We start from the raw sequence: 13,102 nt of genomic DNA on the forward strand, positions 1-13,102 counted from the left end.
AAAATTTGAGATGTAAAATACTGTCATCAGAATGTCTAAATACTCTTTCCTTTCTCCTTTTTTTCATTCTTGTCAATGATTCTTCAGATTTCCTAGACTTAAAATCCTAAAGTTACCCCCTGTCACTTTTTTTTTTTTTTTTCCCGGTATGCGGGCCTCTCACTGTTGTGGCCTCTCCTGTTGCGGAGCACGGGCTCTGGACGCGCAGGCTCAGCGGCCATGGCTCACGGGCCCAGCCGCTCCGCGGCATGTGGGATCTTCCCAGACCGGGGCACGAACCCACGTCCCCTGCATCGGCAGGCGGACTCTCAACCAGTGCGCCACCAGGAAAGCCCCGTCACTTTTCATTTTGCTTGAAAATTCAATCAGTCACAAATTACTGGTAATTATTTTTAGATTTTTCTTATACCATTGCCACTCACTATCCTCCCATAGATAACAGGCTGAGGCTGCCTACTTTTCCTTGTTGAGACTCTTCAAATCTTCTAATACATTTCTGCTAGAAGTCCTCCCCCAATACTAATTTTACTTCTCAAATGTATGTGTATAAAATACAGTCTTCTTAATAAGACAGTTTAACTATTGTCTAGTAATAATAAAATACTTTAAACAGTTAAAAATGGGCAAATGCTTTACAGTAGTAAAGATAGAATTTCAATAATTTATAAATAATAAAAAGATTCTTTACAGAGAAAGTTAAAAGAAATGTAAAACAAATCCAAGAAAGAGGCAAATCCTATAAGGAGAACTTAAATTATACATTTAAGGGCAGAGAAGGAAAACCAAAAACTAGAAGGATCATGCTTACTGCAGTAACTGATGCAGCCGCTGTTATTACCGTAGCCCAGGATAAAACATAAACGTCATCATGAAACTCTACTCACATAAGTTAAGGGAAAAATCAAGCTTAGGCCTAAAGAGAGGGAAACATCAGCAGCAATTTTTTTTTTTTTTTTAAAGTGACTTGGAAGTTGCCTAGATAGTGTTCTATAGAGTGAATTTCTAACTGGCTTACTTACCTAGGCAAGAATGTTACCACTTACAACGTATTGGTCATTCTACCACTGGAGGGAGCCTGGTCACATATCCTTTGATGTGACTTTTACTCTAAAAACTTCCTGGTCTCCTCTGGGAATGAATCAGAACCTCTACCAAGAATATAAATTCGTTTAACATAATGTGATGGTTTTCAAGCTTTTTGCTTGTTTCTTTTAGTTTTTCTTTTCTTTTTGTTTTGTTTCATACTCACTAATGAAAATTTACAGCATCTCTATAGTCAAATCAGGGTCAAAGAAATGAACCCGGAGGTCACATGTGTTGGTATAGATCTATACTTAGAAAAAAATCATAAAGAAAACAATTGATAAATCAAGAACAGAGAAGGGCTCTGATGCAAATACCTACCAAAGCAGGTATCAAGGTCACAAGGTACATGAAAAACAGCAAACAGTAGGTTCAAAATAGAAGCTGAAAATAGCTTTTAGGATTAATGCTGAGAAGGATATTACTGATGTGATAGAAAAATATAAGCAAAGGATAGAGTACTGTAACTGTGATTTTACTGTTCTTTTCAAATTCAGAATTTACAGTTTCCATTGACTACTCATGAAGTTGAAGTGACATAAGAAGGATTTACTATCTAAACAAAACACAACTGAAATTTTAAAGAAGATCTAAACATTGGCCAAAAAATAAGAATTAAAAAGCAGTTCAACTCAAGAAGATATGTGAAGAATAACAGTCCATTAAAAATAATTATTATTCTTTATTTTGTTTCAAGAACTGTGAGAAATGGTATATAATACTTTACTGAATATCTCAGCAATCCTACAGGACTGACATTATTATACCCATATTACATGAGAAAGCTTGAGGCTAAAAAATGGTTAAGTAATTTGCCTAAGATAACATATCTATCAAGAGTAAATATTGTATGAGAGGTCTGATTCTAAAATGGTATTACCACCATGCTATTTGCATGTCAGTGAGACTGAGTAATGCCTACCTTACATTTTTGTACTATGAAAGGTAATAATTAAGGCTATTTGTCCTAGATGTCTGCTTTAGAAAATATCTCCAAGAATTATCTAATATAGTGTTGTTACTAAGCACTCCTGTATTACCATGTTTCCAAAATTAAAATTTGTTTAATTCACACATCAATAAGCATAAAGAAGAACGTCTCAACTGATTTATAATTTAAACAAATATGATAGAGTCCAAATTCAAAGGAATTTATCTTTTAAAATATGTTAAAAAAGAGAAGACCTTTTCCCTTTTCTTCCGCAAACTACTGGTAGACAAAGACAGGGAAATGTCAGCTTCTGCCTGTGCAATTCCTTTAAAATGTGTTCCCTTGCTGACTAGCATCATACACTCCACAAACCGTATCTAGGCAGTCATAAAATGCCCAAATCATGGAAATAATACTTATTAAAGCTAGAAAGCATTGGGGGTGGATTCAATGCTATACAGCAAATTAACTTTGTATTTTCTTCTTTACTATTATAACAAGAGTTCAGGGAGCTTGGATGCATATAAAGCAACATAAAGATAAATCTTTCCTTCTCGGCACAGAAATAAAGCTTCAATATGTATATGCATGATGAGAAAAGATGAAGAGAAGTAACGTAGAATTCTATGTGTGGGGTCAGAGCTGTTTTGTCGTGTCACAGGTCAGTGAGGGTCTGAAGTAGCTATGTGAAGAAACAAACTGGAAATAAGTTCCCATATTACTAATGCTTCCCAATGACAAATTAATGCTTTTTTCTTGGATTTTTTTTGAAAAGCCACAATTAAAGTACATCATATACGCAACTTGAGGCTACTTCAGCACAGCAGAGGCGAATAACAGAAACACTCTTTTACTTACAACAAAGATTATAGAAACTACTAGATTTACAGCAGATCTTCAGAGGTTTCCTAATAGAAGTTGATCCAGAATCCTCATGTTGAACTACAAGTAACATCTAGGCAGGGCCATGTATTAGCAACCAAAGCACACATGCCTAGGATAAAAGCACACATGAGATAATGTGTGTGTATAAGGACCCTCTTGCTTAATTAAAAAATCCAATTATATAACCACTTGGACTCTATTCCATATTCTTCAGAGACTATTAAATATTTTGAGGAACGATGAGAAAAAGAAGCATTGTGAATTGTTGCTAATAATGTAAATAGATTGTAAGAAAAAAGGCAATAAAAGAGGAGATCCAGGGAAGCATAAGACATACAGTTATGTTTACCAGCAGCTACAGATCTTAGTTGATGCAATATGCAAAACATTATAAAATTAAAAATGTCTATCAGTGGAGAAGGTAAAAGGAAATGTTTATTAAACAATCATATGATACTTTCTCTTATTCTACTTTATTCCACTTCTAAGGAATTAATATTGCTCTAATTTTTCCCATCATCGGATTAATATTAGGGTAAAATAAAGAGCAAACAAATCTATTTCTATAATAAAATTATGAAAGTATAGCACTTATTATGTACTTAAGCACATAATAGATCTACCACATACTAATTTTTCTATGTTATATATTTTCAACAGTAAAATAATGAGACCTGAGAGGGAGTGAAAGTAAGGGAGTGAAGGAAGCAAATGCATCTAGCTGAAAATTTCTCAATATAAAATTATGATAAATAAGATCTGGTTGAAAAACTTAATGCAGCATTTAAAAATTGTTCTGTAAAAATAACCATATCACCTTCTCTAAATTATTCCTATGACACCAACTTAACGTTTTTGGATTTGACATAGAGTCACAAAATGAAAAGTTAGGCATTTAACAACATCTTTACACTAGCTATTTTCAAATTTTACACATCTTTTAATAGAAGAGTTAGCCCTCTGTATTTGTTGGCATAAGCTATTTTATAAAATGAAACCCTATTTAATTAATCTGTGTTGACTCAGAACTCTGCAAATAAGTATTAATTTTCATAGATACTGCCTAGTGCCAATACCCCCGCCATTAAATGTTACGTAATTTGCTCATTTTGCAAGGATTAGTAATGTGAACTAAAACAACTAAAAAATATTACCAAAATAAAATAACTTCTACTCTAGGAGGAGAGACCATGGTAAATGCAGCACATTAATTTTTGTACTCTGCATTATTAACTCTGTAAAGGTCATTTTTAAAACTTTATTTTTCTTAGTATCTTTGAAACAGGTGGTAAATGCAATTTTAAGTATTGATTACTGGCTTCTGAGGAGCAACCATGAATTGCCCATTTCCAATAACTACAGTAATGAGCTTTTGATAAATCACTGAAGTAAATGAAAATAAAATCTGCCTTTATTTTATTAGATTCTGGTTTTCTGTCAAACCAGTCTAGGAAAATAAAAATATTTACAGTGATAACATTACAGAAAGTCATTTCACAAAAGTATAAACAAACCCATAGGACTACAGGACTTCCTATGTGCTATGTTAAAAATAATCTGTATAGTCTAATAATGTAACCTTATATATGGAATACCAAAACAATGAATCTTTTTAATGCCATAAATATGTGCACTTAATACTATGGTGACCAAAACAATTTAAGGATAAAGAAAATATAAGCAGCTTTTGCAAGAATATTTATTATCCATACTACACCTGTTTCAGAATTATTTAAAGAGACTCTGGCTTCAAAGAGCAATTAATCAAAGACCTACTGTCCTAAATTTGTTATTAAACGGAAACTCGGTGTTCGGTTGACCTAAACCGTACTGTATAGCAACGCCTAACCAAGTTATTACTATTTAAATGGACTGGAAACAAAACCTCTGCTCTCTACTTGGATTACATACTGATCAATTTTATGACCTTATTGTGAGTATATATCTACATAACCTTGGCTAAAAAACCATTGTAAAATCATCGTCTCTATATACAGTTAAACATTAATTTCATGTATAGCCAAAACTGTTCAGGATCATCTTGACAACACATAAATTGTTTTTCCTTTGTCACATGTATAATTTTTACAATTATTAGGCCAATCAGTACGAATCAGATGAGTTCTTTACAAATGAAGTTTTTTTCCGCATTACTGAAATAGCACTGACTCTCGAACTAATACAGAAGCAGTGTGACTACCCGTGCTGCACGTAGTACCGGTTTCTCTCTTTAACGCTCAGACCGACGTTTAATCAATGTCCTCCTTCAGGAGACTGCCAACTTTAACAACAGAATAAGCGGTATGATATCAAGACACAATGGCGAGTACTCGCCCCGTATTCTGAATCACGGCAGATGTACGAGGCCACTTCCTTCACAGATTTTTGACAGTTTCTGAATCACAGCCCCAAACGGCGAAGCTGGTGGCTGTCCGTGGTGCTGAAACGCACTCTTTTTCTGCCCCCTCACTGAAAAAACTGTCACCCCCATCCCATTTTGAGAGGATAAAAAGACTTCTAAATGTAGATGTTCGAAAAAGGAACTGTTAAGTTTCTGGTCAGAGACCGCTAACTAGTGTGTGTGCGGGGAGAGGCGGCGGGGCGAGCAGGCTGGAAACCCCTGAGGGCATCTCCCTTTCGACGCCGGGAGACCCAGGACTGCGGGACTGCGGCAAAGATCAAAAGCGCCGCGTCCCGGGCGGGAGCCGCGGGCGGGAACGGCGCCCTCGCGAGGGCAGCCCTCGGCCGGGGCCAGGCGGGCGAGGCCGGCGAGGGGCGCCGAGGCCGGGGACGACGGCGACTCTCCCCGCCAACGCGCGAGCCCCGGGGTGCTTTTGTTTTTGGGGTCTGAGGGGCGGGAGGGGTGGACGAAGGGGAGCCCCCACCGACATTCATATGCACAGGTGGGACAACAAAAGACCCTGCCGCCCGCGCAGGGGCGGCTGAGCCAGAGCGGCCGCGGTGCCTGGCCGTGGGCTCGACCCCCCCTCCTCACCGTCCCGGCCACTCTTACCGTCCCGGTCGCACAGCTGAATGGCCTCCAGGCTGAGGTTTTTGATCACCTCCTCACAGGGGCTGGTGGGGCTGCTAAGGGCATGATCCAGGCGCGGCACCTCCATTTTTCCAACCCCCTTCTCACGTCCGCCTGCTTCGTATCCAGGCTCTCTCCGCGGACCGTGTGAGAGAGAAGGGCGGGAAAGGGAAAGGGAGTGGCGGAGGAAGGGAGGAGGCCTGGGACGCGGCACCGAGGGGCCGAGGCGACGGCAGTGGCGGGAGCTCCACTGAGCGTGCGGCTCTGAGAAGCCGAGACAGTCCCGGCGCGAGAGCGGGAGGCGGCGCGCTCCCGGCGGGAAGCGCGCGGGGAACGTGAGGGAGAAGGCACGGGGCGCGCACGCGCGCGAGAGGACGCGCCCACCTGCTGGCGCGCGGCGCTCCCTGCCCCCCAACCCCTCGGCCTTCCGTGCGTACGCGGCCCGGGGGGCCCTCGCGCCTCGGCGCCAGCAACCCGGCGCGTGAGGCGTCGGACGGCTGAGCGCGCCGGAACGGCGGGCGTCGCGGGGCGTGGCGGAGGCGCCCGCTTGTCCCTCTTTGCTGGTGAGGGCGGTTCGGCGTTCCTTCCCTCCTCACAGTGTTAGTCGGAACCAGGTTGGCACTGCGGCGTCTGCACGAGGTGAGAGTGAGCAGTTTGTTTGTTTATCAAGGATTGGAAGAATGAGGGTCCAGACCCTTTTATATAGGGTTTTGGAGCCAGCGGGCTGCCTTCGCCCCCTCAAGGTCCCGGGCTACTTGCAGCCCAGACTTAACGTGTTCCGCCAGCCAGTCCTCAGAAACAGCTGCGTCTGTGTGAGAAATGAGCGGCTTAACTGAGGAGTGGCGTGGTTTAGGGACAGGATTTTGGTCGTCCCGAAGGAGGGGCAAACAGGGGAATTCAGACCTGCCAGGAAAGTGAGGGAATGAGGAGATGCCCGCCAGCCTGCTGGAAAGGCAGCAGACGTGCTTCGGGGGCCCCAGCTCCCCACCCCAAACTTCTCAGTCTAGCTTCATTCATTCATCCATTTATTCACCCAACAAATAAGTAATAAGCGCTTACTCTGTGCCAGGCTTTGTTCTGGGCGCCAGTGAAGGTGGGAGACGGTGCCCTCAAGGATATGGAAGGAACCTTTTCCACGTGGAAAATGTGCTTCCTTAAGTTACCCTAAACTTGTCTGCCCATTTTTTTAAAAATGTCACTTAAGATTTAGCAATAAATCACTCAGTGGAGGTGCAAATGATTTTTAAAAAGAAAACAGAGGTCACAGCCTGTTGATCTCTGTTGCCATTTGCATCTTTGGAATAGTTTTTAATTTCTTAGCTATCTGGGGATCAAAAGTAGTGCCCTCTCCCCTTTTGAGTGTGGATTCCCATTTGAAATTAAAGTTTCTTTTCACTGATTTCCCAACTTCAAACCTAAATGTTAACTAGTAGAGTAACAATTTACATAAAGATTGCTGTATGCTACCCTTTCTAGTCACATCCATTTAGCCATGACAGAACTAAATCTAGTTAATTGAAGCCTAATAAAACAGATGAACCAGCTTAGGGTAAAACAAGCCTGTGAGACAATTTGGCACGACTGCAAGTTGTTAAAAATCTGTGGAAGATAACTGGGTCTCTTAAAGGGAAACGTCCTCATTATGAACTTAGGTATTAATGAAGATGGATCTCCTTCGTGTAGTTTGAGAGAACTTTTGTGTCAAGTGAGGAATGTCCCCAAGGAGACGATAAATTTTTACTTGTCAAGAAATATGGCAAGATGGGGCTTATTAGTGAATTTCCTGTGTTCCAAAGACGAACACAGTTTCAACTAGAAATTGATGTTGTCAGCCCAACCACAGTGGGTTCATCTTTCAGAGTGGTGGTAAATTTACAAATCTTAAAAGGAACTGTGTAAGATAGATTACCAATTTATTGATGTACAGATGAGACATATAATTCATGCATATAATTAAAATTATAACTTATACAGATATTTAGGAAGCACCTGCTGTGTCCAAGGACAATACACTAGATGTTGGAAATTTTGAGTTCATATCTATGAGCAAAGATAGACATTGAAAAAGTAAAATGATGAGTGTAATGGGGAAGAGGAAGTATGGGAACTTGGGGAAGTGCACACAGGGACCCCACCATAGTTTGGTTAGTTAGGAAAGCCTCTAAAAGGATTTTATGTTAAAGGAACGGGAAATGTGTGAAAGGCTTTAAAAAGGAAATTACCATGATCAGATTTTTTTACCATTACACAGAAAATTTGTGTAATGTTTTGAGAAATGGTAATGTGATTTTCTGGGCATAAGACCTCTTCAATCCCAAGCACCTTTCTGCTGAGGATTTAGATTATTACATAAGAAAATGAAAACTCTTTTCTTCTCATACCTAAGTTGCAGTGGGAGGAATTGTAATCCCCATACACTTACATCATTTAATTGTTAGCTTGAGGTGCCCACTATTACAGTCAAGATCCTACCAATCATTCACGCTCGACCTCAAATGGTACATTCTCTGTAAAGATTATTCCCATTGCCAAAAATCTTTTTGTTTTATTTAAAGCCCTTGACAAGAAGTTGTTTACCTTTGAATAAATGGTAAATTAAAATCCTAATGAAGTAATCTAAAGTCTTACTCATTCTGAGCCCAAACATGCCTACTGTAAGGTCAGTACAAAGGCCTTAATTTTCCCCTCTGTCGGTCATACACAATAATGATAATCCTGCTTCCTTCTGCACACATATATTCAATTCTCTGGGTAAATGCTGCTAGTTCTTTCAAACATTTCTGATGTCACATTGCTTTGAGTCCCTCTCTCACTCTGGACACTGTCCTCTGGATAGCTCTAATTTTTGTAAGAGTTCATAGGTGAACACACTAGGGGTAGAAATATAATAATATATAATACAAATATTATAAATTATATTACAAATATATGTAGGGGAATACACAGTAGTCTATCACTGTCTTTGCTCTATATGTCAGATGTCTTGTAACACAGCCCAGGAACACATTAGCTTTTCTGACAGTGTTATCACTCTGCTGACACGTCCTGAGCTTACAGTCACATAAAACCTATCCTTCTTCCCTGAACATTTCTTAATTCCCCCCTTGACGTTGTAAGTTTTGAGTACATATTATAGTATTTGCAGAGAGAAGATACTCAGTACAGTTTGCTAAATTATTTGATTGAAGTTCATTCAGTACTTTTAATGTGTTTAATTATATTGTTGCAACTAGCCTAGGATTTTCTCAAACCCAAAGAAGAAGTCCTTTAGGTAAGTTTTTAAGTGCAGAGATCATGCTTATAGGACCCACAGCTGTAGGCACAACCCAGTTTTTTTATTATTAGGCAGAAGGCAAAGCGTGAGAACCAAAACCATAGGTAGAAGCAAACTCCAAAAAATGCATAGTAAATGGAGTGTTTTTTCTTTATCTCATAACATTACCATAACTTTTCGTAAGCTCTTATTATAAATGGTAGCATGAAAGAAAACTCATGATTGATAGAGACAAACTTGAAAGCAACTCAGATACTCTAAATTCTTTAATTTGATTCAAGTTGAGTAGAGTCTGGACTTGTGAAGATCAAATGAGATAATGCATATGAAAGTGTTGTGTGAGCTGTGAGGCACTTCAGAAAGTTAGGATGTTGTTATTACTGGGCACTAAGAATGCCATTAAGAAAGATTTCTGGGCTTCCCTGGTGGCGCAGTGGTTGAGAGTCTGCCTGCCGATGCAGGGGACGCGGGTTCGTGCCCCGATCCGGGAAGATCCCACATGCCGCGGAGCGGCTGGGCCCGTGAGCTATGGCCGCTGAGACTGCGCGTCTGGAGCCTGTGCTTCGCAATGGGAGAGGCCACAACAGTGAGAGGCCCATGTACCGCAAAAAAAAAAAAAAAAAAAGAAAAGAAAAGATTTCTTGTCAATTTTACAGTACAAATTTCTGGATATATTTTAATAGCTATTTCAAAACATTAAGAACTTCCATATTTAGAATATCTTTATGATTCAGTGTGTTGGGGCCCTTAAAAATTATGCCTCATTTTGTTTGCTTTGGGTTTTATCTCAATGATAGATTTTTGCCAAACCCATAAGCAAATATTCAACATTGAATCTCTGCCCAGTATTTGATTTCTACACTCCTAATTCTGTATCACCAAACACCAATGGGAGAAGGTAGAGAACTATAATGACTTGATCCATTATAAATCCATGCTGTCAAAATTCAGCTTGCTTAACAATTCAATGGCTATTGCAGACCACTTCTCTTTGAAATCCCCCAGCTCTACTCTCACTTTCAAAGGATGATGTCTCTGTCTGTCTTTCCTGGAAAAAAAAGGAAGGCAGAGTGAAGTTTCTCTTTTGTTCTTACCTTTAGCTCAGTAGGTCCTGGTAAAATTTGCTACTTTGCCTTCCTTCATCTGTGCTCTCCAATCAGTGCCTGTGTATTCCAGAATATAGTTAACTCCCTATTTTTACCCCCTCCAGCTGTTTTGGTCTTTTTCTTTCCTCTGATTCTCTTTTTTGTTTTTAAACATTACCAAATCTCCTTGATTTTTTTTCTTGATTAAACATCATTTTATTTTAAATTAAGGTTTAACAGATAAATTATTTCTGAATGGTCACAACTAAATCCCTTGCTAGTATGTTAGCATTATACATAAACATAAAATACACCCTTGCCAGAAACACTTCAACGTTTAAAACTAGGTACCATGAAGCACTGACACAGTATGCTGGATTATAACTGAATTTTGATTCCCACAACACACTTCAGGTCAGTTCACTCTGCATTGCTCTCCAGGGCTGAATGGAAGGGGACATACCACACAAGGGTCAGTGGAAAGGATGGAAATGTTTCATCTTCAGCGCTGGCCCTAATGCTCATCAGATCTTATAAATCCCAAGATAAACGTGGAAGAACATCAAACTCATCTAGGGGAGCTGCTCTTTCCCAAGGTTTCAGTTCCAAAAGCTTCTTCCTCAGATGGAAAGTAACGAAGGCAGGGTTTCTTTTTAGAACTCAGTTAATATTTCAATGTGTGTTCTGCCAGCATCTCATAGATATGTGTGCATAAATATATGCACATTTATAAATACACACACACACACACAAAAATTTGCTCCACTATCTAATGTCATCTAATGTCACCTTGCTTTATTTTTCTCAAACAAATAAAGCCTAGCTCTGGGTATGTGTTTACTAACAGTATTTGTTCCAAATCTCCTGGATTTAAAAAATTATCTTACTTGAACCAACCAGTTACTATACAAGTTTTAAATTTTCTTAGGTAAATAAGGATCCCATTATAAATTGTGAAGTATCATAAAAGTGTTATTCATTGCTTTTATTTCCTTTTAATCCTCATACAGTTTAACACCCATCTCTACCACTCTGATTCTTACTCTTCAAAATCATCTTTGGATTTCGTGAGATTTTTCTTTTTTTTTTTTTTTCTGCAAGATTTTTCACATCACCAAGTATAAAGGCCTTTTATCATCTGCATCCTCTTTGATATTTCAGCAGTTTACTTCTGAACTTCTTTAGCACTGAACTCTATTGGATCTCTTCCTTCACATGTGCTTAATGTTTATCTAGCTTCTAAGCTACCCTCTTGAGTGTAGGTGTTTGTTAAAGTTCAGCCTCTGACATTATGTTCTTCCCTGTTTAAAGCCATTTCCTCTGAGAATGCATGCATTCCCATGAATTTTAATGTCTTCTTAATGTTTAAATTCTCACCTTTAACGTCAGATCTGTATCTCAAGTTCCCAACTATAAACGAAAGCCATTGGCCTATTTCCAGTTAATGAGCATTTTTATTTACATTCCCATAACCATTTCTAATTGATCTGTTCATCCCAAAAACTGATTACCTTTTCTGATTTCTTCCATTATAATCACTGGCAACAGTATCCTTTTAGTCACGCAGTGTTACCCAATTTTCTGATTTTCTCTTTTCCTCTTTAAATGAAACTATCCGGAAAATAATTAAAATTTTGCAATAGTTCTTGGATGTGTGATTTTTTTCTGAATTATAAATACTGCTAACACATTAAGTTCTCATCATTTTGACCAGATTTTTTGAAATTACCTTGTGAATAGTCTTACTACCTCCCTTCTTCAATCATGCTGCTACTAAGATTGGCCCGCTAAAGCACTTTATTGATCAGAACTTGCTTGATAAATTACAGTGGCTACTTATTTTTGTTCTGCAGTTACTGAAGTTTTCTAGGCAGTTATATGACAATTGCAAAGCAATGTTGTAAGAAGATTAATCTGTCCATGTTTCGTGGGATAAACGTAATGGAGGAAGACAGGCGTTTAGGAGATTATTATAGTCCAGGCAAAAAACATAATGTATTATAGACTAAGACATTAGAAATGGGAATGTAAAGGAAGCAATGGATTTGAGAGAGTGGTGTTATACTGTTGTTTTCTGAGGTTATTTTTAAAAATCACAAAAGGAGAGGTCCTTCAATATTTTGACACTTTAGAAGATTAAATTGTTCACTCATATTATTGATGGCTATATACTATAAATATTAATATTATAGTACAGCATCCTATAGCAAATGAAGCAAGAAAAATGTATTGAACATACTTCTTCCATCTGTAAACCCAAGTCAGTGCACATTATTGAGCGCCGTTAGATTTTCTGGGATGATACAAAGACACTGCCCATGTCAACATTTCCCCTTACACCGTGTTATTGCTGTTATCCTATAATACAGATAAATGGAGTTGCTTCTAGCTAATTTTAGCAAGAGTAGGTGGCATCATAAAAATTAGCGTAGCAGCTATTCACAGGAGGGGCTTCAACTAGAAAGTGGCAATAGTGAGGCCATGGAGACAGATAGCTATCACCTTCTGCTCTTCCTAATAAATCCCCATCATTCAGACACATAAATGAGACTATTTATTGTCCCAATATGTGTTCATATTCATTGTATAATATTCATAAAGGTGTTAAATGCTTCAAAGATTGGAATATTTGTTTTACCATTTCCTTGTTTGAAACTTCTCCACAATAGCTAAGCCAAATTGTATGTGATTATGCCTTGCAGCTAGAAAACTATTTCCTTTTGAAGTAGTCTGTTGTATCTAGAGAGAGCTCCAGAGTCAGCATTGTATGGAATCCAAAACTTCCTCCACTCTCAGTGTTTCCCCACTTATCT

The 13,102-nt window shown here is 38.9% G+C and overlaps 1 protein-coding gene and 1 long non-coding RNA gene across 2 annotated transcripts in view; one reads left to right on the top strand and one right to left on the bottom strand.

Moving 5' to 3' along the window:
- PHYHIPL (phytanoyl-CoA 2-hydroxylase interacting protein like) overlaps positions 1-6,290 on the bottom strand; it is a 97,220-nt gene extending 90,930 nt beyond the window's left edge. The window contains exon 1 of the mRNA XM_004314570.4: positions 5,913-6,290. Within this exon, the coding sequence (XP_004314618.2) occupies positions 5,913-6,018 (106 nt within the window). The 5' untranslated portion in view covers positions 6,019-6,290. The remainder of the gene's footprint in view (positions 1-5,912) is intronic.
- A 93-nt stretch (positions 6,291-6,383) lies between these two features.
- Positions 6,384-13,102, top strand: part of LOC141276692 (uncharacterized) — a 407,388-nt gene continuing 400,669 nt past the window's right edge. Inside the window, exon 1 of the long non-coding RNA XR_012326650.1 lies at positions 6,384-6,569. This is a non-coding gene — a long non-coding RNA (uncharacterized lncRNA). The remainder of the gene's footprint in view (positions 6,570-13,102) is intronic.

The sequence above is a fragment of the Tursiops truncatus genome, chromosome 16 (genome assembly GCF_011762595.2).
Source record: "Tursiops truncatus isolate mTurTru1 chromosome 16, mTurTru1.mat.Y, whole genome shotgun sequence".
Lineage (NCBI taxonomy): Eukaryota > Metazoa > Chordata > Mammalia > Artiodactyla > Delphinidae > Tursiops > Tursiops truncatus.